General features: G+C 34.4%; 1 protein-coding gene across 1 annotated transcript in view; it reads left to right on the forward strand.

Moving 5' to 3' along the window:
- Positions 1-27,026, forward strand: part of RYR3 (ryanodine receptor 3) — a 195,126-nt gene that overhangs the window by 112,472 nt on the left and 55,628 nt on the right. The window contains exons 44-65 of the mRNA XM_071427042.1: positions 1,851-1,986; positions 2,913-3,093; positions 3,560-3,665; positions 4,193-4,313; positions 4,906-5,075; positions 5,718-5,938; positions 6,299-6,389; positions 7,803-7,943; positions 9,568-9,749; positions 10,688-10,766; positions 11,938-12,027; positions 13,449-13,598; positions 15,152-15,214; positions 15,699-15,774; positions 15,944-16,067; positions 20,232-20,347; positions 20,629-20,696; positions 21,288-21,409; positions 23,636-23,685; positions 24,383-24,443; positions 25,491-25,729; positions 26,653-26,734. Of these exons, the coding sequence (XP_071283143.1) occupies positions 1,851-1,986; positions 2,913-3,093; positions 3,560-3,665; positions 4,193-4,313; positions 4,906-5,075; positions 5,718-5,938; positions 6,299-6,389; positions 7,803-7,943; positions 9,568-9,749; positions 10,688-10,766; positions 11,938-12,027; positions 13,449-13,598; positions 15,152-15,214; positions 15,699-15,774; positions 15,944-16,067; positions 20,232-20,347; positions 20,629-20,696; positions 21,288-21,409; positions 23,636-23,685; positions 24,383-24,443; positions 25,491-25,729; positions 26,653-26,734 (2,669 nt within the window). The remainder of the gene's footprint in view (positions 1-1,850; positions 1,987-2,912; positions 3,094-3,559; positions 3,666-4,192; positions 4,314-4,905; positions 5,076-5,717; positions 5,939-6,298; positions 6,390-7,802; positions 7,944-9,567; positions 9,750-10,687; positions 10,767-11,937; positions 12,028-13,448; positions 13,599-15,151; positions 15,215-15,698; positions 15,775-15,943; positions 16,068-20,231; positions 20,348-20,628; positions 20,697-21,287; positions 21,410-23,635; positions 23,686-24,382; positions 24,444-25,490; positions 25,730-26,652; positions 26,735-27,026) is intronic.

Here is a 27,026-nt window from a genome sequence, read left to right on the forward strand (position 1 = left end):
TAAATCATAGAGATTTGTGGGCATGGAGGTTAGAATTAAGAGAATTGAAGGACAGGTATTTCAAGATGAAAAGTGAAACAGGATTTTAAGGGTAGGGTCAATGGGAGACTGAATCCAGAATTCAAGTCATTTGCAATAGTTAGGAATAAAGAAAAATGTGAGGAGAGGCAGGATGAACTGGGAAATATGTTAAATGTTAAAAATGACATGAAAGTTGTATATCATAGGAGAAAAACAGATTTAGAGATGGAAGTGCACAGTCAGAAGAGGAGGAAAGCAGATAAAGGAAGTTAAGCATGCTAGCAGAGCATTGGGGTGCAGAAAACAGAAAGCAGGGTTTAATATAAATGGAGAGAGTAGTTAAACACCTAAATGATAGCTTAGCCCAGGGAAAGTCTCTGTGCAGGATGACAGGATCCTGAGATGACAGTGGAACTTGTGGGACTGTTTCTGATTAGTACGTGGTGTGGGAGAGGAAAAGTTGTGAAATTGAAATAAATGGGCATATTACAGTGATAGCTGGGGGAAGACAGGCAAGAATATGAATGGAAAGGGTGTGAGACAGCACGGCAATATAGTTACCAGGCAATATGCTCTTGAGAAGTATTAGCAATTCTCTATCACCTGCAAAATTGCTGAGTGCACTCTGTCCTGCCATTAATAAAAAATTAAATGGCATTGACTTCAATCCTTGGGATACAACACTAGTGACTGGAACCACAAGTATGTATTCACTTTATCTTCTGAATAAATGCTTGAAAACTATCAAGTCCTGTTAGGAATTATATATTTCTTCCTCAGAGTGCTCTGAGAAGCTTCCTTACTTTGTACTGCGATAAACAAGTTTTCCACAACAACCCATTTTTCCACTTTTGCAGCATTTTGGAGGCAATTTGTGCACTGTATCAGCTGACATATAATTCTTCCTAAATTCACAACTTTCTCTCTCTTAGGACACTGGATAATGTCTAAATATAATCTCTTCATCTCTCTCCCTTTTGTCATCTATTTTGGCTGCCTGCCATTTTAAGAAATTATAATTTGTATCTTTTTTTACAAGTTCACAGAAGATTCTTCATGGTCATTACCCATTTTAAGTGCTATAATCATGCCCATGTGTTGTCCTTTGCACAACCATATGATTATTTATTTTATTTGAAATGCACAGCTATCTGCAAATTTCCTTTTAGACGAATGAGGAAATTATTCTGTATATATTTCTGAAATTCAGTGTAATATAATTTAAAAAATTAATCATACTTTCTTAAAGATTTCCCTTAAAGATAATCCTTTTGATAAGAAATGTTGTATTAGAAATTTTTGTTTTACCAAAATTTTTTAGTCTTTCTGATTTCAGACTCTTAAAACTGTTCATTGATATTTATCATTCTTCTGAAAAATTGTGATGGTTTTCATATCCATTAAAATTGGAATTACACTATATAAACTTTTTATGCAATCTTTATTTTGCTATTGTAGCAAATAAACCATACATGGTTATTGATGTGATTTTAAAGCTGTTCAGTATTACAGTTGTCGTGTATGTACTGTCAAAAAGATCTGGATTATACAAGATTTTATTCTATTTTTCACATTCCACATTTTTTCATGTTGTTGTATTTTTGTGTCATCATGTAATTAGGTATCTTCAGAAAGAGAGAGTGCTAACCTTTTTTCATTAAAAAACCCCTATGACTGATAAAATAATGAGCTATATTGTTAGATTCTTAGGTTAATTTCCCAGAATATAAAAAATCTTGGGAAAAAAATACTGTTCTCATTCTGGTTTATAGCTATTTTTAGAAACATATTTCTAAGCATATGAATAAATTATTACTTCTGTATTGCAGGTTGTTACCTACCTGGCAGGTTGTGGCCTGCAGAGCTGTCCAGTATTGCTGGCTAAAGGATATCCAGACATTGGATGGAACCCAATAGAGGGTGAACGTTACCTGTCATTCTTACGATTTGCAGTTTTTGCTAACAGTAAGTCTAATTTCTTGGCATCCAGATTCCATTAAAAGGTTTCCTTTAAATCAATTTCCTGACCATCAAAATACGTTAAATCTGAAGAGAGGTTAATGCATACTCTCCTCATTACAAACACAAGACTATTGGTGTATGCTTATTATTGTAAATTTTTTTGAATCTTCATAGTTAGCTGTATTTTTTCTTAATTTTTTTTTTTTTTTTTTTGCAAATCACATAATTGAGTAGATTAACCTGCAGCCATGATAGTGAATCATGTTAAGAATTCCTTGGAACAGGAAGACCAGGAATAGGGGTTACATCAATATATTCTTGTCACTTCTCTGTGAGAGAAGTCTTTGCCATGCTCTAGCATGTGGTCCCTCCTATGGGAGACAATCCTCCACAACCTTCTCCAATGTGAGTCCATCCCATAGGCAAAAATTCTCCACAAACTGCTGCAATGTGGGGTGTTTTTCCATGGCATGCAGTCCTTCCAGGACAGGCTGCTCTGATGTGAGTTCCCCTACCAAGAAACCTGACCAATGTGGGCTCCACTCTCCACAGGTCTGCAGGTGACTCGGCCAGGAGCCTTTTCCAGCACAGGTCTCCCACGGGTTCACAGCCTCCTCTCAGGCATCCCTGTGCTGCAGTGCAGGTCTCCTCCATGAGGTCTCCTCCATGGGCTGCAGGTGGATCTCTGCATCCCTGTGGACCTCCATGGGCTGCAGGTGGATCTCTGCATCCCTGTGGATCTCCATGGGCTGCAGGGGCACAGCTGCCTCACCATGGTCTGCACCACGGACTGCAGGGGAATCTCTGCTCTGTCACCTTAGGATGAGGACTTGATTTCTATTTCGCAACAATTAGGGGAAAATGCAGTTTTCTTCTGACTTAAGAATACCTTTCAGGAGAAAATATGTGTAGTGCTTTTTGGTCCTCAGGTGAAAGTGTTGAGGAAAATGCAAGTGTTGTTGTCAAGCTCCTCATTCGACGGCCAGAATGCTTTGGGCCAGACCTTAGGGGAGAAGGAGGAAATGGTTTGCTGGCTGCCATGCAGGAAGCCATCAGGATCTCAGAGAATCCTAGTCGTGACCTTCCTTCCCAGGCATATAAAAGAGAAGGGTAAGTAAATGTGAATGCTTGTTTGGCAAATGACAATTTAATAGCTGGTTCAATCATGCTTGCGGTATGTGGATAATAGACCCTGTTGAGTAGGGCATTAGACAAACAGGGAGAATTAGAAATTCACATCCACAAGCAGTTGTCATATGGTATTCATAAAGCATTAGCTAGATAAAAGTGGAATGCGAGTTACAGAGAGAAAAAGCCTGAAGGATAAAACAAATGAGAAGACTGCTGTGGAATGAAGCTAAAGTTAAGCTAAAGTAAAGAGGAAGGTAGAAGGCTCATGTGAAGTCAGCTATTACAGTTAGCCTGAGTGCTTACCCTAGGGACAAAAATCCTTTAGTCTGGAGCCAAAGGGATGATTATGTCTGGTGAATAGTCTCTGGATCATGTCTCTAGCTCCAGAGAAGAGCTATAAAATGTAGATTAGCAAAAATGCTTACTGTTATTTTTAACTTTTTAGTGATGAGGAGGAAGATGAAGAGGAGACTGTGCACATGGGAAATGCAATCATGTCCTTTTACTCAGCTCTCATAGATTTACTTGGACGCTGTGCACCAGAAATGCATGTAAGTTCATTCTACCACTTGCTCAGAAAATGTAAGATTTGTAAACATAATTGAAAAACAATTTGTAAACATGTCTCACTAAACCTTTCTCTATTCAAAGCCTTCTTCCCTTCAAATGGTAGACTTTATGGTTTCTCGCTGTATCTAAGTAGACACAAGCTGCACGATGTTTATAAAGAACCATGGTCTTTTGATTCCTTTATGCTTTTTTATTTATCTAAAATTTTGGTAATTTTTATATGACTATGAAATCAAAGCAAATATGAACTACAAGTGTTGCACAATTAAGTGACCAGTATAATAACTTCTGAAATTGACCCTTTATTATTCTCTAGAAAGCCATAAAATAATTTTTATAAGAATGTGATAGAGGGCTGCTTTTTGTGCGCATTCATTCTTGGATAAATTGAATTTCTGTATGTTTTCTTCTGGTGTTTGAAATAAAATCATATTAATACAAATATTTTGAAGAAAACTTTCTTATGTCCTCAATACTAAATTTGTTAACTGATAAATTTTTCTAACAGCTTATTCAAAGTGGAAAAGGGGAAGCCATCCGAATCAGGTCAATTCTTCGATCCCTAGTGCCAACTGAAGATTTGGTAGGGATTATAAGTATACCACTAAAGTTGTCCACAGTTAACAAAGGTAACTTCATACTTTTATTGGACCATTTATTTTTTATGAAAGTCTTTTGCCACTTTAGTCTTCAAATGAAAAACAGAGCAGTTTTGTTAATTGAATGTAAGCAGAGAACTCTTCAAATTTTTATTAGATCTGCATCAATTAGAGCTGCTCCAGTGGCACGGATATTTGTTCCTGTAGAGCAGAGAATGTAAGAACCTAAGAAATACTTTAAAGGATCACACCAATGGGCCAATACTTTGTCTCCAGCAGTGGCTTTAGAGACATTATCTCCTTAGATAAAATATTTAAGCTTGGCTCAGTCCCTTTGTATTTCCACATTATCCAGTCACCTGTAGAATATTTTACCATTAATTTCTAAGCTTTCATTTAAGAGTGAAAGATAATTAAATTGCAAAATAATAGGGGTTTCTAAAGAATAAAAACTTTCTGTTCTAACTGATTATTTTTCAGCATAGAACAAAACTGAAGAATGTAGTTTCCTTTGAGTATGCGATTTTACATATTAAATGTAATTGTGATGGGTTTCATTGCCTTGGTGTTTCTCATTTTATCGGTTATCTACTATTAAAAAGTGCATTGTATGTTTGTGTAGATGGCACAGTAAATGAGCCAGACATGTCTGCCAGTTTCTGTCCTGATCATAAAGCACCCATGGTACTCTTCTTGGACCGTGTCTATGGTATTAAGGACCAAAGCTTCCTCCTTCACCTACTGGAAGTTGGATTTTTACCAGATTTAAGAGCTTCTGCCTCTTTGGATACAGTACGTATTTCACTATTGAGTTTAGATGAAATGGCTCGATATAGTGGCTCTGTAAGTGTAAGAAAACTGGAATTTCAAGTCAAAACAGCCTTTAATAAAAGGCATTGTAGGCTCACTATAAAAGAAAATCAGTATTAATTCACTATTAATTTATTGTGCATAAGTTTGATCTAAGCATTCAGTGTACAAAGTGTAAAAGTAGTTTAAAATCTTTTGATATAGGCTTTACAGTAATTCAATAAGTACATTGAGTATAGTGCAATAGGCCTGATGATTGTTTTTATTTCATGTTTGTTTTCAATAATTACAGTGAAAATCCAGGTGTGTGAAGAAATTGAGATGCTGAGTCCTATGTAAAGCTTAGTGGGGTTTTCTAACTGGTTTCAAAATAGAGGCTACATATTAATTTCTGCTGCTATTTGTTCAGAGTGCAGGGGTGCAAGGGATGGAACATAAATGAATGGCTTGAATTTTCTCTAGCTGAAAAAGAAATTACTTTAGTCCTCATATATATACTGGAAACATCATTAGCACCCAGCCACTCAGAGACTTAAGGACTATTACATTTTTTTGTTTTATAGCCTTCGTATTTAGTGACCTTTATCCAGTGTGACGCTAATGCTCATTTGCTCCTTCATACAGGTTTCTCTAAGCACCACAGAGGCAGCTCTTGCGCTAAATAGATACATTTGCTCAGCTGTCTTTCCACTACTCAAGAGGTGTGCTCCCCTCTTTTCTGGAACAGAGCATCATGCCTCTCTGGTTGACTCCATGCTTCACACCATATATCGGTTATCCAAGGGACGGTCCCTCACGAAAGCTCAAAGAGATGCTATTGAGGAATGCCTGCTTGCTATTTGCCAGTATGTATGATACCTGGGTACAAATTAATTTATTTTCTGCAGGATAGGTATTTTAACAGCTTCTTTCGTTGCCTGTAGTGTAGACCTAAGAGAATTTTATTCTTACAGAAAATAAATGACCAGTATTATCTCAGGAACTGAAATGTAGATTTGTCAGTTCACTTAGGAGGGTTCAGAAGTAGCACAACATTCTGTGCTATATCCTTAGATAGTGAGATTCCTTAAGCACCTAGCACTGTTTTTTCACAATACTTTTAATGAGTGTTTTGTCTCCCAATATGTAAATTGACTTCAATTTTTATTTCATTTACATTGAACTGTATGAATTTTGCTGATGACATCTGTTTTTTAAAATTGCAGCCATTTGCGTCCCTCTATGCTACAACAGCTGTTGAGAAGGCTGGTTTTTGATGTGCCCCTGCTCAATGAATACTGTAAAATGCCTCTAAAGGTAAATACTTTATTTTCTGTACATGCATCCAGCATAAAACTTGAAAAGAAAATATTGTTTTCTTGTTTTTAAAAGCAGAACAGGAAGGCTAAAGTGATGTAAAATTACTTCTGAATTGAAAATAAGTTATTGTTTTGTAGTCTTTCAAATTAAATGTAATGTTTGCAAAATTTTTGAAATTGTGCCTAATGCAAAGAGTAAGGTGATTATGATATTCTGTATAGTGAGCTGTTGACTTTCCTGCAGCTTCAGCAAAAGAGTATTTCAATGTACCAATTTAAATGTCAGTGTTATCTTGAGATTTCTTCTTCTGCTATATGAACTAAAATAACTCTTGGTGGGATGCATGGTCCAGGAATGAATTTTGAGTGAAATCTAAGAGACAAGATGCAGGGAAGAAAATTCACTTTTATTTTTGAGTAATCTGTAACTGAAGCTTTATCTAGTTTTATCTAGTTTTTCTTTTGTTTTCTTTTTCTTTTGTTCTGTAAAAATAGAATTACAATTGTTAGATGGTAAATGAATCTTATTTAGAACTATTCTGTCGGGTTTGTTTCACCTTTTTTTGGGATAAAACAGCCTGATCTATGGTCTGCATCTTTTTCTGAAAGAATTGAAATTTTATCATATTTTAAAGCAGAGCTGCCATATTCACAAACATACTCTGGAGCATCATTAATTTTTGATTAAAAGTGTGGTGTAGAGGGAGTGTTTGGTCTGGTTTTTAACTATTATTTTCCTTTCTTACACAGAATTGCAATAAAAAATAAAATGTCAAGATTCTAATCTGATACTAAATGTGATTTTTAAAATTTCCATGGGATAAGAATTTTTAGTTCTATAGAAGAAACTGATAGAAATTTGAAATTACATGGAAAGCGCATATAAATAATCATCTATACTAGCTCTTTAACTGTACAGATTTCCTGTATGATAGTTTCATTCTGTCAATTTTTCCAGAGCTGAGCCAAGAGAGTGTACTGCACATGTCTTTTGCAGTGTTTAGAGTAACACTAAAGCAACTACAAATGACAGGAGTTAAATCAATGTGAATTTTTAAAACTTTTCGTGAGAACCTACATGTCTGGCCTTATACCCATTTCATTGTCTGTGTTTTTGTCCTGTGAGCTAGTCTGTAATCCCATGGTAAAAATTCTGAAAGTTTGCTACTCCCTGTAATCATTGAGAATCCCACAGCTGGAGCTGGAGATAATACAGGCTTTATACTTTCACAATATTGGCTCTGCTGCTCTTCCAAAAAGAAAAAGAAGGAAAAAAAGACCATTATTCTGAGCCATTGGAAATGAAGAGACAGACGTGAATAATACTACTCCTGTAACTGTTTAGCATAGCAGTGTTTTATTTTGTTAAATAGCAATGTTTCACAAGCATTTTTATTTCTTGAAAATCTAGCTTCTGACAAATCACTATGAGCAGTGCTGGAAATATTACTGTCTGCCTTCAGGAATGGGGAGCTATGGAATTGCAGCAGAAGAGGAGTTGCATTTAACTGAAAAACTTTTCTGGGGAATATTTGATTCCTTGTCTCATAAGGTAATGGCTACAATTCACATTACATTTATGGTGGGTGTAATGGGGTGGGTGTAAAAGCATTACAGTGATAATTTGCTGTGCCAAGATGAGAAAATTCCTGTTTTAATGGTAATTTCATCTAATATGGGAGATACAGTAATGAATGCTTTTAATGAAGTGAAAAATTGATTGCTGAATCTTGAAAGATTCTCTCCAAGCCAATGAAATTTCACATCTTTGCTTGATATACTCATAAGCTTTACACTATTAATGAGGAAATATATATATATATACACACACACATAATGTTTAATTCTCCCTGCACTAACATGTCAGTGTTGTCTACTCTCCTATCTTGGCTCTACTAAACATTTCAAATTACTTTTTACTGACATAAAATTAATTTTAATAAATATATGTACATGCTTATCAAATTGTCAGTAGATGCAGAATAAATTTACATTGACTGTTGTCAAATATATATTTGTATTTCTTTAGTTTTCCAGCTATTGCCCAGCTGAAGAGATGTGATGAAATATACTATGAAATAAACACTTTTCCTTTTTTCTGTTGCAAAATGTATTATTGGGACTTTTAAACTTACTCAGTTTTTCTCTCAGTAAGAAAAAGTTGCATTTCTGATACAAGAAATGTCTTCCTGACTAAACAGTTTTTGTGCTTGCTTGGGATCAAAATTTAGTCCAATGAAAAATCAGTTTTTGCTTTAGGACAATAAAAAATCCTATTCATTGTGTCTCACTGAATTTATGTTCTCTTCCTAAGCTAAAGATTTAGATGATTGCTCCACTAGACATTCTGATTTATAATATGGAATAAAAATGGTCTATGCATTACTCTGAAATGGCTTTTTAAGCTTTATTTTAGTAACATTTACCCCTCTCTTAGTGCTTTCACAAGTTTGAAGAGTGTCAGGAGTGCCTGATGCAATCAAATGTTTCCAATTAGTGAATCTTAGATTTTAACAGATAAATTAACATGATATGTTTCTGTCAGTACTGGTGGCTCTCTATAACAACATTTTTATTTTTCTGTAAATGGTTGTTAGCCCAATGGTGGTTAGTGAGAGTTGTGTAAATCTGATCTGCTGACCTACAGTATTCTCCACCATTCTTTTCTGTTCTAAACTATTCACAGGTTTGATGTTATTAAAAATAATGAAATTAATTTGCTACAGTAAATCAAAAATTCCTTTAATGAGCATATTTTAAAATGAAACAGTGCAGGGTGAAAAAGAGGCAAAATGGCAATGGCTTCTGCTAATTCTGCAGGAATTAGTAATTTGAGAACTAAGGCAGTGTTTTACAGATTATCATGCTCTGTAACTAGTCAGACAAACCTTCATCCTCCCTGTACAGGCCTTCATGGCCTGAAGAAAGCTCGAGTTGAACTCATATTGCATACACATACAAAGTGTCAGCACACTCTCATGTCAATCTGAGTTGTCTTAAGAATATATCATGTTGATGTAATGAAAAATGCATGTCATGCAACAATAATTTTGCTCTATGTTTGAATTTTAAATGTGACTTACTGTTTGTTTGCATCTTCTAATATTTGTACATGGCTATGGCTGCTTGGATTTCACTAACATTTTGCATGTTTTTCTGTTGGGTTTTCCAACCAGTTCCTATCTCTCCTGCAGAAGTATGATCCAGAGCTCTTTCGAATGGCTTTGCCTTGTCTAAGTGCTATAGCTGGTGCCTTGCCCCCTGATTATTTAGATACACGAATTATGTCAACTTTGGAAAAGCAGACTTCAGTGGATCCAGAAGGAAATTTTGATCCCAAACCTGTCAGCACATCCAAGTGAGTCATGTAATTCATAGCGGTTTTCTTCCCCTAAATATTTTTTATACCATTCCTTATTAACATTTTTCTCTTCTGTAGGGAGAGTTGGCTGGTGACTGACATGTTGATGGTATTAGGACTTTCAGAAATAGTACAGGGAGTTTTGCTTCCTTCTGCCAAATATTTCACTGAAACCTGTCCTGTTTACCAGACATAAATCTTATTCTTCTCAGCCCTGAACAGATGTTAAATATTTCCATTTTATGTCTGCAGCAGAAATAGTAAATTCTATATTTATTATGTACCTGTTGTCTAATAGTTCAAATGTTTGGGATAGATAAATTAGAAACCATCATTATTTTGCATGTGCTTATGACAATTTGTACGTCACAAAAATCTGATGATTCAATTAGTCTGTAGCCCAATTTTTTATAAAATCTTCATTTAATTTTGAGAATTGATCTGTAAAACATGATATGGCAAAATAAGCAGATGACATAAATGATTAAATAGAGTTTTGACTTTCCTAGTAATTTTTTGCTTCTAAAATACAGACTTTATATTCAAAAACTGAGGATCAATAGCTCAGTCTTGCTATTAAAGTCTTATCCTTCCATCATTATGCATTGTGAAACATCCATGTTAACATTATTCTTTATTAAGAATTACCAACACATTTACCTGTAGATTATGGTGAAGCAGGATTTTGTTTCTTTGCAATTGCAGTTGCTAAAAAGTGTGACTGTTATGTACTTAAAGGTTCTCTGCAAATGCCATTATAGCTATGCCTTTTTTGTAGCATTTCTTTTAAAGAACAGGGAATTACCATGCCAAATGCTTTGCCTTCATTTGAAGGGGAAGTGTTTTTGATTGGTACTATCTTTTGCTGACATTTTTTTCATAAATCAGACTGCAGTAACTTATAATTGAATGACCACAGCCCTCTCTGCTTACAGCCTTGTACTTCCTGAGAAGCTGGAGTATATTGTAAGCAAGTATGCTGAACATTCCCACGATAAATGGGCCTTTGAAAAGGTAGGAGTTATTTTAAGACTGGCAACTGTCCAGGACTAGTAAATAATTCCTTGGGTGAATATTGAAATTGAAACTGGGCAGTTTAACTGTTCAGACTGTATGGATGTCTACATATTTATTTTGGGAATATGTGGACGAAACCTCTTGCTTAGGAAAATACATTGCAATTAGTTACTTTTTCAAAGAATTTATTAGGAGAGTCTTGAGGGGACTGAAAAAGAGAGAGTCTGGTTTGGGCTGGGGGGGGGGGGGTTGTTTGTTTGGGGGTTTGGTGGGTTTTTCTTGTTCTTTGGGGTTTTTAAAAAAATTAGTTAAGGATATACAGCTCTTTAGGCATCACTTTGCCTGGTAATGGTGCTTTTTGACTGGAAGTCAGAGATTTAGTTTTACTGCAGCAGCTCTATGATCTAAGAAAGTACAGCCTAGTGTAATTTTTTATTTCAGGTAAGTAGCTGTAAATTTTCTTTCTTCTTAGCTTTAATAATCCTGTTATGTACTGAATTTCTCTATAATTTTCCTAATGGCCTGTCACTATGTTGTGTTTCTGTTTTGTTATTTCTAGAAAGCTACAAGAAAAGACAATGAATTCTTCAATAATTTATTATAACAATTAATAAAAAATGCGTAGCAATTTTATGGAAATGTTGTATAAAATAATTCTCTTGTTTGGAAGGGCCTATGTATGCGAATTTGTAGAGGAAGGTACACATACTTATGCATATGTAAATATATACAGAATAATTTCAAACCATAAATTTCAGTTGCTTTTGTTTAAGGTAAAGGATTCATTAATTACATCCTTCAGTTCTTGATCTGGTAATGTTACATAGTCTTCTTTGTGTTTCTGACTTTGGCCTCCCAGAGAACTGGGACAGTACATTTATTGCATTTTGGGACAGTCAGTGCTGTCTCAGTGCTTGAGTCCTCTTGAAAGGGGCCAGTATAAGTTAGGCTCAGGACTGGTGTCATGAGACCCACTGCTCAAGGTGGCATCCCTTCTGTCTCAGGTATGTTTTGTTCCTGCACATCCACAGATGTGGCACTGAGCAGCTCTTGAAGCGGGTTAGCAGCTTGGTGTGACAAAGGAAACTGCTTAATTTGCTCTCACTCATCAGCGTTGTTCCCATCTTATTTCACTGGGGTTTGCAGTTGTCTTTTTTCTCTTTTTCAGACTAACAGTGGATGGAAATATGGTGTTTCACTGGATGAAAATATGAAGACTCATCCATTAATAAGGCCTTTCAAAACTTTAGCTGAAAAGGTAATAGAGGAAATTTCAGCTGCATTAATATGAAGTAGATTGATTTGTGTGCTTTTAAAAATCCATTTCAAATATATTCTGTTAAATGTCAGGCAGAGGAACCAACAAGAATTCTTACAGTTAATAGGTACAACTTTATGCTGAACTGATTTTTCAGTTAATCTTACACTGAGTCTTGTATAATTTACTTCCATTAGGCATAATGTTAATTGTTTCTTCATAGGCCTGGGCAAATTAGAATTCAGAAGTATCAGTAGCACAGTTTTTTCAGGCTCCCATGGATGAGGAATGACTGGCAGAAACTCCTGGACCTTAATGAAAGTGTAATTTAACATATATTAAGGCAATTTTGTCTTCTAGAAAGATGGTAGAAAAATGTAAAAAATGTGTAGGAGATGATTCAGTTGAAAATGCAGAAAAATATCTAAAGTATTTTGAATTCCTTGACTAGGCACAAATGTCTTCTAGCTGTCAGAAGAGTGAAGCAAATTTGAATTCTGTTACTTATTTTTGTAATGATTCACTGGGAGACACAAGTCAATTACCTATGTCCCTCTTCACCACATATTTCCTGTTCAGAAAATAGACATGACAAGAATCAAGAAGGATTAAAGAGGTTGAGTTTCCTAGAGGTTGAGTTTCCTAAGGTTTGTAAATTGGTTTGGAATCTTTGGAGAGGAGCCAAAGCATTTTTGGTTGCTATTGAAGCAGTTCAAGAAGAACTTTCTAAGTTGTCTGCAATTAGAACTTTTCATTATAAAAATCAGGCCTATCCCTAAAAGCTGTCATTTTGAGCAACTGGTTTATGATACAACCTGAAATACTGTTATTTAATTGATTTGAAAAGTCTTAGTATAGCATACTCAGAATTTTGCCACATATTTTCAGACTTTTTCTAACACTTTTACTTTTCAAAGGAGTGATGGAATATGGGCTGTTGCCTATTTTTTGATTGGTAACTGTGTTTATATGAAGATATGTGTAGTTCAGTAACCTTCTGTATCTGTGAGTGGATATAAATACAGGAAGACTAAAAAAAGGTCTTGAGTGCTTGATGCATTTGAAGATACATACTTGTTTAACTAATTTTTATCTCACAAGTACCATGATTTCTTTTATTATTTTTTGCTGGTGGAATTAATGAATAAGTTTCCAGGTCCAATCTACATTATTGCTCCAGGGGTCATTGCAGTGCTGTTAGTTTCTAACACTTATCCCAACAATAAATGCCACTAAGAATATTTTTTTTTTCATTGAAGGTATTTCAAAGCTTTTCTCTCATGTAAAAAGAACTATATTTTGTGTTCTCATACAATATAGAAATTTTCTATAATTTTGTGGTACGTGGCACTTAGTAGAGAAGGACAGAATATTTTTATTGTTACTAAATACAGAAAAAAATTTACATTATTTCTTCAAAGGAAAAGGAAATTTATCGTTGGCCTGCCAGAGAATCATTGAAAACCATGTTGGCCTTGGGATGGAGCCTAGAAAGGACCAAGGAGGGAGGAGAAGCAATGATACATCAGCGTGAAAATGAAAAGCTTCGCAGCATATCTCAGTCTAGTCAGGTAAGGTAGAACACCTTGATTTTAGAAAACAAAAGACCTGTTAATTAATTTACCAATAAATTATAAACAATTATGTCAATTTTATATTCTTTTAGTGAAAAGAATCTTTTAATGGTAGAGTTCTAAGATTGGAAGTCATGTCACTGTATATAAACAGTTTGCCACACTAAAGGGGGGATTCCAAAAAGCTTTTAAGACAATGAGGCTATAGGAGACCATAGATATTAATTGTATTAGAAGAACTTAAAAGCTTTTTAATATAGTCATTCAAAGAAAAAAGACGAAGCATTTAAAGTCTTTAATTTTATAAAAAAATAAATATAGCAATTTTTTTTGTTTGGTCAAACAGAAGAGTCTAACATGGGCTTTTGTTAAGGTTATAATTATGACTGACAAATTAGATTGCATATTTGATACAGTTTTGGTTTTTTTTAAATCTACAGGCAAAATTTTTAGGTGATGATAGATTATTTTTTCCGTTTGTAGATTTTTATAATCACATGTTGAGACTGCTGGTCAATATGTCTTGGAAGAGGAAAGCTGTTTAAAATTATGATGAATGTTAGGGAATTATTATTATACCCCTCAAGGTGAATTACACACATTTGTACATAAATATAGTGGGAGTTAAGAAGCAGTGCATTGGACACAAGTCCTGGATGGAGTGTGCAAAGATGTGTCACAAGCTAATTCCTTATGTACACTTGCATCAGCACTGATCCTGTGAGCATCAGCACCTGGCACCTCAAGCCTGTGTTGGGTTCCTTCTCCACGCCCACTATTTGCTCACCAAGAGGGGCCCCTGAGCACTCTTTACAACATAATACTTCAGTATTTCTTATCCCTTCAGCGAATCTCACTCCCTTATAGGAAATTCTGCTGTCCCTGGAATCTCTGCTTCCAGCCAGTTGAACTTGTTCTGCAGTTGGGCCTTCTTGGCCAAGAAGATGCATGACAAAGACCTGACTGAGTAGAGGTTTTCAGCCCATAATTAACTTGAGCAGACATTTGAAATCACTGATTTATATGTAACCATTCACATTTACATGCACCTCTCACAGGTTTTTGAACTGGAGCTTTCTCACTTAAACCAGTTGAAGATTGTGTTCATATATTACTCACCTGATTTTTCTTAGTCTTTAATTTCCTCAAGAAAATAATTTATCGTTTTGTTGTATTGTCTCATCCTTAGCACAGAGCTCACTCAGGCTGTTCCCACATGGTTCTGTCATGTTTTGAAGGCACATCTTGTATGTCTCATGATTGGTTTCCTCTTAGGCTAAAAGCTTAGTTCTTTGCAGCTTACCACGTATTGTGAATAGAGAGATTATGTATCTGCAGCAACTTGCATGCTTCCACACTAGCAAGCCCATTCCCTTGATCATCCAGTGCCTTCAGTACATTGCAAAATAGGTGAACAGTTTCCACAAGAAAGTATAAAATTGGGAATGGTATTTGTCTAAGCAAGTAAATAACAGAGATGTTGTAATTTAATATTTGGTTCTTTTATCCAAAAATATTTTATCTGAGACTAATTTTCTTTTCCCCTGCAGGGAAATGGGTATAGCCCAACACCACTTGATCTCTCAAATGTGGCACTTTCTAGGGAGCTTCAGGTTCGTATTTGTGTTTTGCATATATTATGCGGAAAGGAATGGATGTATTTAGTTTCATTATTATGAATGAGTTGAATTTTGATAGGTTTTATGAGTGTATTTGTGACTATCATTATGATAAGCTGTTGTAGAAAGGGTGCATGCTATTTACATAGTGAAACATGAAATTTCCTCTGTTCATGCCATCGGTACTTCCTGAGTTCCCAGAAAAAAGCAAGCATGAAGCTAGGGAAGGGGCTGTCAATAGCATGTTATAATATGTGTATCATGTGCTTGTGCTGACTTCAAAGAACAGATGAATATAGAAATTCCACTTAACTATGATGTTTCTGTATCACAAGAGCGTAGACTTAAGACTGTGTAGAGTTGTAGAATTTAATAGATGTAGAATATAGAAAATATAGAATATAGAAAATAGAATAGAGTTACAGAATTTTTAATCATCACCAAATATTACATATTGTTTTTTCTGATGCTAATGTAGGGAATGGTTGAGGTAATGGCAGAAAACTACCATAATATATGGGCCAAAAAGAAGAAAATGGAGTTGGAAAGCAAAGGTAAGCCACAATCCTGCGAATCACACCAAAAAAGACAAGGAGAATGAGGGAAAAGAAACAATCTGAAAGATGACAGTGTAAGACAATGAAAAATGAATAGTTCCTTTTGTACATGAAGCAGAATAAATCTTAGAGTAGAAAAACTTACAGTTCTTTCAACTTACTAAAGGTGGAGGTAGCCATCCTTTACTGGTACCTTATGACACATTGACAGCCAAGGAGAAATCACGGGACCGTGAAAAGGCACAAGAGCTGTTTAAATTCCTTCAAGTCAATGGTATAATCATATCTCGGTAAGTTGCACATTTTTTCAGATGCTTGCTTGCATTCAGTGCCCAAACCAGCATGTTAATCTTATCTCCCTGCAGACTGGCAGTTATTAACATAATTACTGTTCAGCATGTCTTCTATCAATTAGAGCCATTCTCATGTTCAGAAAGACTCTTCTAAAACAGCATGTTCAGGCAACATTTTTAATCAGTATGTGATCATAGTAAATAAAAAGTGCAACAGTAGAGTAATTAAACAAGAGGATAATTTAAAATGTCTAAGTTAGCAGCCAGCAGTGTCAGTAAGGATCATGGGAAAACTAATCTCAGGTCTGATACTGAAACATATCTATGTAAAACTGCTTTTTAATCAAGTATTTTTAAAAAATATTGCTTTGAGTTCTGTAAAGTAATAAGACAAAGTGGCTGTATTTTGTGGGCACTAACTTCTACTCTAGCAAAAGCACAGACATCCTTAGTTTTACTGCAACTTGAATTGCTGTGTCTCAAAGTAAGCTGGTCTGTGAGGACTTCTTACTGTAGTTTGTTGCTTTATATGATGGAATTGTGAATTACTATACTATAACTCTCCTCTTTTACTTGATGTGAAACACCTGAACACATAGGAAACCTCAATTTTCTGGCATTAAGCATTTTTGTGAACTAAATTGTATCCATAAACAAATTTTTCTCTACATGCATAGAGTCAGATCTTTCCTATTTTCATTTATATCTACCTTTCAAGTATTTTACTCTATTAAAAGTATACTCAGAAATTTATAAAAACCCATTTTTTGGATCTTCAAAATGTAACTTTGTTCACTTCAAGAATTAATAATATTTCTAAGAGATGAGAAAACAGTTCTAAATACACTTCTGTAGTGCTACAGAGAAAAATTCCTTCCTGCCAAATATGTAGGCTCTCAGCCTGTACCCAGAACGGAGGTATACCACCAAATATTTTTATAACCTCCATAGTTGCTTCAGAGCCATTGAATAAGAAAAGCTGGTCTACTTAATGCAAATGAATGATCTTTTGAAACACCAGTAGAAATGCTCAAATTTTGCAGCTGCATGTGTTTGGGTCAGGAAATAAATTTTTTCAGTGTTACATCATGGGACAAATCAACTTGAAAAAGCATGTTCAAACTCTTCATTGATATGGGCAAAGAGTTTGCAGTGATTGTCTGCATCAGTTTGAATCAAGATGATCATATTTTCAGTGTTTTCTTCAGATGAATATATGCATATATATATTAAAAAAATCTTTTGAAGTACTCATTGCAATCATCACATTTCAAGATGTCATTCTTGAAAATGTTGGACTAATCATTAAAACATAGGAATTGTTTATAATTGGAAATGTATAGGCGGAACAGCATGTGTACTTCACATATACCATCTGCCTCTGTTTTTGGGTTTTTTGCTCTTTGCTGAGAACATTTTTAAAACACTTAGTGTGTTTATGACATACAGATAAATCTTTCAGGCCTTACTCAAGTATGTATTTGAAACAACGTAGTATTTTGGTCCACATCTTTTAATCTCTGCAAGCTCTTTGGATAGTGTTTTTTATACTTCACAGACCTATCAACATCTTTCAATATTTAGGAAATTATGTGTAATCTCTTAGGAGCCAGGACTTCTTATAAACTGAAAAAGAAAATATTTACAGTGACCTCATTGAAAATACAGATAAGTACTTAGTCTCCTTAGTGAAAGTAAGGCAGCAGAAGATGCCTCTCAAGCATACATGGCTGTTAATTCATACTAAATAATTTGATTGCACAGGTGATAAATGAATAGAGAGTCATCAGAGCATACAAACTATTACTCTTAAAATAGTTTTTTTCACAAATTAAACTAAGATGAGATGTTAGAGTCCTACTAAGCTTTTGTTTAAAATGGGATTGAAATGTCTTCCTTGGTTCTCTGGCTTTGTTTCTTTACTCTTAACTGTGCTCTGACATGGTCAAGAGCATATATTTTATTATTAGATTTTTTTTTGTTGTTAAAATTTCTGCTGCATCAGCCTTCTCTCAGACTTACTTTTTTGCTTGGATTTCTCTCATGGCTGGTTTCAAACTGCTAATCTAATATTCCATTTTACCTCCCTAATTTACTCCCATACCAGTGGTAAGGACTCAGTACAAATGATCATTTTCTTATACCACAGAAGTGAGTACAGCAACTTTCTTTTTTTCTTGTCCCTTTCTTTCTTCTGCCTCAGTGCCACAAACTACCTGTTCCTTCCTTCTTCCCTACTTCTTACACACTGGTCAGCTCCTCTGTAGTCTGCATGTCCTTTGGCCAGGTTATTTTCTCTTAACTGATAAAGGCTGAGTCTTCCTATCTGCTACTGCTTAAAGAGGCTGTGTAGAAGCAGATGAAGTAGCCTTTTATGATTAACCAGAGGTTTTCCTTAATGTCACTCAGTTACTTCCTCACTGGATAAAGCAGTTAGATGTCCCAGGTGTCACCCACTATCTACCAATAGTAAATCTCAATCAGAGTTTAGTTCTTTTGATATTGGAATAAAGAGACTCTGAAGAAGTAAACTAAACAAAAGTAAAAGAGAACCTCTAGGAAATGAAGATGAAGGAATTAATGACTTGTGAAAGCAAGTACGTTTGAAAAAAGAATGAATTTTAAAATGTTTAAAATTAAGTGACTTCAAAAGGGTAATGAAAAAAACCCCTGTTCTTGTCCTGGATGCCAAGACAGAAAGCATTGTTTGCAGATTTGTGGAATGAACCCTTAGCAATGAATTGGAGAGTCTGGCTACCCTTCAGAGGTGCTTTGATAGTCTGGAGAAATTGGCTGACAGAAATCTTATGAGGTTGAGTAAAGGTAAATCCAAAGTCCTATACCTGGGATAGAGTAATCCCAGGAATAGGGGAGCCAAGCCTTAGAGCAGATGTGCAGAAAAGCTCTTTGAATTGTGCAAGCTGAATATGAATCAGAAATGTGTCCCTGTGATGATGAAAGCTGACTGTGTACCAGGCTTTATCAGTGAGTGTGTTCTGCAGGTTGATGAATTATGAGATTCTCTCAGGATATGTTGTCCCAGTTTTGGCTCTCCAGCACTAAGGAAGACATTGAGAACAAAGTCACTCAAGTGGGAGGCCACTGAGATGCTCTGTGGATGGATGCCAGGAGAGGCTCTGAGGAGTGGTTGGATATATTCAGTTTTAAAACAGAAGGCCACAATAAGATTTATATCTGTCGTGAACTACTTCATGCAAGGTTATAGAGAAAATGAGGTCCAACACTAACTCCTCAAAAGTAATAAGTTGTTACAAGGAAAATTCTAGTTAGATATAAGAAAATATTTCACCATTATTTTTTCATGGTGAGGGTGGCCAAATATTATACCATCTCCAGGGTCATGATGAGATTTTGATCCTTGAACCTACTCCTTCCAACCTTCATTTGTGTGTGATCCTAAAGAATTTTAGAATTTTGGTCATGTAAGTTTCATTTGTACTTAAAATCAAATCCAGTACTTTAAATCTAGGCCCAGAGAACCACACGTATTTTTATTCCTCTTTAATATCTTGTATGATCAGCCATGGTTTATGTATATGGATTTATCCTAAAGAACAAACAATACATGCCTCTTTAGAAATGATTGTATTCTGTTGAAATTTTTCAAATACTTTAATAATATAATAGTTTGTTACTTACATTTAAGTTTTCATTTAGTAGCTGAAGTAATTTTGGCTTTGTTCCTTCATAAAATTAAAGGACAAAATGAAGTTTAACAGTGATCAATGAAATGAAGGTTAGTACTTAGGCTGACTTTGTAAAGATGCAGCTGCTGACTTCCCAAGCACTTGGAATGTAAATGTGCCAGCAGTAAAAATTGAGTGACCAATGCATTACTTTGTTAGGTTCAGATGCATGATGGCTTGTTTGTGCAATAAGGTAGCACTCTAAAGTTCTTATCCTAAGATGCATGTATTTTGGATACTTTAATCATAAGCTATCATACCTCTTATGAAAGTCAGTTCATTTTTCTCTATTTCCTCCTAGATAGTTGATAATTAAGTGTTACCATGGTCATTTTCTCCTTCTCATGAAAATTTACCCCAATAAAAAAATAAGGCATGAAATGCTTCCTAGTACTGTCACCATTAGTACTACTGTCATCACCAATGCTACTTCTCTTATGGCTTTTAAAAACAGGGGCCTGAACGACATGGAGTTGGATGCTTCATCCATGGAAAAGAGGTTTGCCTTTAAGTTTCTGAAGAAAATTTTAAAATATGTTGATTCTGCTCAAGAGTTTATTGCACATTTGGGTAAGTTGGAGGTTTTATTTTTAAAATAAAATTGTTGAAATTTAAATATTTGATTGATAGGTTTGCATTTTTAGTGATCACTATTTTTATTGCATTTAGAAAACTTAAATAATGTCTTTTAATTTTCAGATTAAATAATTGAACATTTGTAACTAGCTAAACAGTTTCTGCTCTTTTATTTTTGAGTAAAACTAATTTTTCAAGTCTATCTGAAAGATCTATTGTGTTATTTATTATTAGACAGCTTCTTATTTGTGTCTGCCTTGATTGTATCCTTGCAGAAGCCATTGTAACCAGTGGAAAAACTGAAAAATCTCCACATGACCAAGAAATAAAATTCTTTGCTAAAGTGAGTGATTATTTCATGTTCATATATGTTCCACTATACAAATATGTAAATTTATAATGTTAGACTGCTTTTCACATAATGGAAATACATATTTTCCATTTTTTATGATAAATAATCAAACTGTTATCAAATATTTTGAAATCTCTTCAAAAATATCCCAGGATATTTGCTGGGTTCAAATATTTCAAAATACTCCAATATATCTCTTTCTGTATGAGAAGGAACATAACATTTAAAAGGCAGATTATTCATTACATGATATTAAATACTCTCACTGAATATATAAATTTAATCTGATTTTTTTGCCACAAGATATCACTGAAGTGCATATCATCTAATTAGCAGAAAGAAATACTCCTATGCAGTATTAGATCCAAAACAGATATCTCTGTGGAAGTCTGTTTATTATTTATGTAATTTTGAATACAATTTTAAGACTTCACTTTTTAATTTACATGAATTTGTGTTTGAAATAAAAAAATACAGTTAAAGAACTAAAATTCTTTTTATGAACTTTGACCAATCAAAGCATTGCTGCTACATTTACCATTGTGCTCTGTAAACAATACGTTTTGTGTCTGTATTTCTTAGGTTCTTTTACCATTGGTTGATCAATACTTTACAAATCACTGCCTCTACTTCCTGTCTTCTCCATCAAAAATCCTCAGTAGCAGTGGATATGCATCAAATAAGGAAAAGGAAATGGTAGCAAGGTAAGTAAAAAAAAAAAAAAAAAAATTATCCGTAGTATGGTTTAATTCAGATAACCAAAGGTCTCTTCTCAGATTGTAGAGAAAAACAGAAAGTTCAAAAGCTTATTTTCCTTACCTGGAAAGTGAATATTTTATTCTACATGAGAATGGCAGTGAGTGAATAAAATTCCTCATCTTTGCATTCTTCATTTTATATAGATATATATATGTATATATACACACAATTAAAGAGTTCAGTATATATAATAAATATTTATTTTACAATATGTAATTGTAGATGATAACATCAAAATACTAAAAAACTATTCTGTGAGCAGTTGAATTACTTAGTTTCTTACGGGATTTGTTTCATTGTGGGTGGCAGTTTCTGGTTAAAACTCTTTCCACTGTTGGTTCATTTAAATGGTCTCACACTTATGTAAATTTTCAGCTATTAAAAAAGTGTTAAAAATACCATGAGACAGCTTTTTAGGGGGAAATACAGATTCTACACAAAATTACTTCTGCCCCAGCACAAGCATTACTGGAATTTCATAATTTTTGCATCTCTTCACTGTTTGGATGGAATCAGCCATTTGACGCAAAGTTTTTCTAGAAAATTCTGTTAAAAATAAATGCCTTTTAATTTAGAATGTGCTGCCTATATGAAAATAGGAATTTCTCTTTCCTGTGATTAAAATTTGAAAATAATATTAAATAATATTTAATTGTGTTTTACTGATGACTTTAATAATTTGCCAGGCTTTTCCTTCTCCTTGAAGTATGCTACCAGTTACTTTCTTTTGGAAATTTTGTATCATAGTATTTCCAACTGTTTTACTGTCATGCTTTCTTAGTTTAGCTGCCAGTTTCTCAGATTTCTTTAACTTTCCTTCACTTTGTTGACCAGAATTAACTGCTTTTTCCAGTACAAAGTAGATATAAAATTTGAAAGTAAAGGTTATGTGTTATTACATAAGCAGGCCCAGGACTCAGCTTCCTAGATTCCACTCTTCAGTTTATCTCTCAACACATTTTTGCATTTCTCTAAATTATTATTACCCTCTGTTTCCATCTTTGTGTGTGGCAGTCCTTATAGAGCAGTTGTGTGTAAGAGTGGTAAGTCCCCAAGATTCTGCTTTACTCGGCTCAGACATTTACAAACCTGCAAGATAGTCCTCCAGGAGCTGGGAAAGACAACCCAGGCTCAGGGGCATGGAAGTGTCACTTCATTGCATTTCGATTTCATGCTTCTTCTCTGAGTACTCCTGTTACCTCTCTAAAGTCAGTCAGGTCTTCATGAAGATAGGAGGATTAATAGCCCTAGGTGTTCTAGGGCTATTAAAGTGGCTTTAAAAAGGCACATGAAGAAGTTAGATGTCTAGCACAAGTACCTGCTAGTATAACTGCAGAAATATCTTATAATTCTTTGTGCATTTTTCACTGAGAGAAGTGACTATCTGCCATTTTCATCTTATAGGAAGTATAGTATCTCCTTACCATTATGAAGATAATAAAAATCTGTGGTTAGTATGAGACCATACCAAGTCCTAAGGTATATGGCTTCATTTTCTTATGCCCTAATTCCATTTGTAAAGTATGGCCCAAATGATACGTAAGTCTGTCAGCTGTCTTTGTTGAAGTAACCCCTTTAATCTTTAGGGTGTTGGTGCCATATTCTCTTAGTCATCCCACTATTTTGACAGGTAGGTTAGATATGCAAGTATCTGATATACTTGCCAGAAGCTCTTCTAGTGTGTATATATTTAGGATTCATATTATCATCATCAGAGGGTAAATACAGATTTATTTATTCATTTACAAATGACATCCTTGCAAATTTTTTTAAATAGTATGAGGATTTTTAAAATTTATTTCCTGCAGAATGCCAAGTAAAACACTAAAATGTTTCTCATCTTTTTCTTGTCCTTACTTATTCATAAATAATAGCCATAAAGAATGACTCAGCCATATAGTACACAATTGTTGAAAACCACTGTCAAAAAAGTTTTAGATTTCAAGACACCTCTGAAGTGGTGAAGTATAGAAAATGAAAGATCTCAGGAGCTTCAAAATGTTAGTCTGCTTAATGCAATTGACTGTTAATCATCACGTATCACTCAAAGCACGCTTTCCAGGAACTATGTTCTGTTTTCCTTTTCATATTCCTACTATTCTTTACCTGCTATTCTAAATAAGTTTTTCATCTTTGTCTCGTTTTGCTCTCTCTGTTCTTCTGTACTTTAGCCTGTTCTGCAAACTAGCTGCTCTTGTTAGACATAGGATCTCACTTTTTGGTAAGTAGTTAAGAAGGATCTTGATAAAAATTTAAAGAATGCATAACCATTGTTTCTCTTACCTGAAGATTTTCAGTACTATAGCCAAAATTCTATTAAATGCTCCATAAGCTTCTAGTGAAATCAGTAAGGTCATTGAACATGGCTCTGAAGCTAACACTTAATAAAATATATATAAGGTGTCAAAGCAGGAAGAAACAGCACATTGTCATATTTCCAGACTCCATGAAAAAAAATATCAGTGGTTTGCAGTTACTTTTTGCTTTTCAAAAGTAATCTTACACTAATTACTTTGATTTCTGTCATCCATCTGTTGAATCCAATAGACTAATTTCTCAATGGATAAAAGGGGATGTAAGGAAAAATAATATAACTCCTACAAAGATATTGGTAAAAAACTTTAAAAAGAAATATAAGTGCTACAAGATACAGAGTTCAGAATGTTGTGAGGTTAGGTGGTAAAAACATGCCCCAAGTAGGCATTAGTTATTCTGTTTAGTTCCTATATGGAAATTGACTTAAAAAAATGAATAGTTATTTCTAGCATCAGACTTAACTCCCTCCTCAGGGACCTAAGGTAGGAGACTTAGGTAATGTCTTGTTTAAACTGTGCATCTCCAGTAAGGCCATTTTGGATCGTTATATGATGCTATGTTTCCTGTGCTATTGTGCTCTCATTGTGTCTCTTTCTAACCAGGAAGCGATTCTGCTACAATGGTGAACTGCCTGCACATCTTAGCTCAGTCTCTTGACACGCGGTAAGTTTGCAACTTTTGTACCTGCTGCAAACTACTAAGGTTTCACAGAGCTTTTCAGAAGCAATCGGATTGCTTCTGTATTTTTTTAATCTTTATTAGTAATCAAAGATCTTAAGAGCATCAACAATTCACATATTGCCCTCCACAGTAGCAAATTTTGTCTAAAGTGTTTCACGTACATTTTTCTGCTCAATGTCTGTCATTCAAACACTGAAAACACTTGTCAAACTTTCCAAGTTCATTTGAAGACTTTATGGGGAGATATTAATGACATGACCATTGAAACTGGATGTAGTGGTACCTGCAGATATTAAGAAAGTTTAGTGCATAGTGTAAAATTTGTCATTAGAAGTATGCAGAGCATATTAATATATGGGCATAGTTATATTTACTAACTTTTACTGCTTATCATTGAAGTGATTGTGTAGATTAAAACAGAGCAAGAAGTTTTTTGAATTTGAGCTGTTTTCTGGCCTGGTTAAGTTACACAGTAGCCTGACAATGAACTAATTGTGAACTTCTTGTGAACAATACTGGCATCTACAGTAAGGTGTCAGAGAAGCATGCACAAATTCAATGAATGGGACTGTGATTCTGGCATTGCAGTTGCATTTTTGAGATTTAGGGGCTTTGAAGTGTCCTGACTTACACACCTAGTTACTGTGGCTCCCATAAAACTATAGGGATTAAGAATTTGGGGGCTTTTAGTATATTTTATAGAGGAGCTTTCTCATGACTTTTGATATTTACTGAGAAGGAATCATCTTATTCAAAAGCAGACCACAAAAACCTGGAAAGGCAAGACTGTGGAATCAGTCAATCAATAACTTTGTTGTTGTTATTTTGTATTAAATACTCAAAGGAAATTGTTGCTTATACTGCTATTTAGATGTAAGTGCTCTCTTCTGTTCCTAATGTGAAGTTCCCTGATACATGTGGGTATCTTCAACCACTGACAGAATTTAATAATCTGTACATGTATTTCTATACAACTACTAAATATCAAGACAAAGCTGATATTTTTTCCCTTATTTTTTTTTTTTTCAGAACTGTTATGAAATCAGGATCTGAGCTTGTTAAGGCAGGATTGCGTGCCTTTTTTGAAAATGCAGCTGAAGACTTGGAAAAGACTTCTGAAAATCTTAAACTGGGAAAATTTACTCATTCACGAACACAAATGAAGGGTGTTTCCCAGAATATCAATTATACTACAGTAGCATTGTTACCAATCTTAACATCAATTTTTGAACATATTTCACAATATCACTTTGGAATAGATTTACTTTGTAAGTATTTTATTTTAGTGTTGAATTTTATTGTGTTATAATGCTAGAAATCCTTTTTAGTAATGACTGCATGGATTCAGAGAATGAAATTCTGTTTTCAGTAGCATGTACATTTCCAGAATTAATTCTGAAATTAGCAACATAATACCTTATTTCTAGTACATGTCCAAAACAATACTCAATAAGCTTAATTATGTACAATATTTCTTCTAGCATTTAGAGGGAAATTAAAATATGCCTTTAAGTGCTCTCTTAACAAATGTGTGTATGAGACTAGTTTTCCATACAAAAGTACTGTTTCATTATATTAAACAAGACAACTCACTATAAGTTCCCTGTGGATTTTCTCTTACATGGGATAACCACTGCAGGTCATTGAATTTAAATTTTCCCTGTTTTTAGCATCAGTTAGTTTAAAAATACTGAAATGACTCTTAGAGACTTAGCAATATGCTAAATGGTTTTGTTACTTTCTAATGTCTGTAATTATTTTCCAAAATTTTGTATATATTTAGGCCATAATTAAAAGATGGATAACCATGAAAATAATTTCTTTAAAAATATGGCGAACCTTTAGATCGTGTACTTAAGGGTTAGACACACACACACAGAATGATGTAATTTAGCTTGAAATTGGACTCTGCAAGTGTGATAACCTGGAATATCTTTATTAATAAGTGTCTGCTGTCCTCTTGAAATATCTAATGATCTAGTAGGCTTTGGAATGAATGTAGATGATAGACCAGGAATTAGAGACATTGAAGGTAAGTACCATGTGGAGTATGTACACTCAGAATGTTCAGTGATATATGTGCTAAAAGTTTTAGGTACTGTTTAAGATATTGCATAAAACAGATGTTTGATATTTAAAAAGTAATCCTTAGCTGAATAAATCCTGATAATGCATTTTCATTTTCCTCTAGTGGGTGATGTACAAGTTTCATGTTACAGAATTCTTTGCAGCCTCTATTCCCTTGGGACTGGAAAGAACATCTATGTTGAAAGGTATTAAGTGTAAAACTCAGCATGCAAAATTTTCTTTTTGTTAGGAATCTGTTGCTTAGGTAATAAAGCATTTTGGATGAAAAGTGAATTTGAAAGAGTGAGAGATGTTTCAAATACACTTTCCCTTGAAAATAGTTGCTAAACTTCAGCATTCAATTCCACAGGGAAAAAAACTTCAGTAGAAGTAAATAACTTATTCTACATATGGCAGTGTATCTGCACAGAGTCTATTTTTCCCATAGGAGGAGATAAATTTTTCTTTGAGTTGCCATTAGGTTCTCAAAGTTTTTCT

Source organism: Agelaius tricolor, unplaced genomic scaffold (assembly GCF_023055355.1).
Source record: "Agelaius tricolor isolate 1412-34295 unplaced genomic scaffold, bAgeTri1.0.p SCAF_5, whole genome shotgun sequence".
Classification (NCBI taxonomy): Eukaryota; Metazoa; Chordata; class Aves; order Passeriformes; family Icteridae; genus Agelaius; species Agelaius tricolor.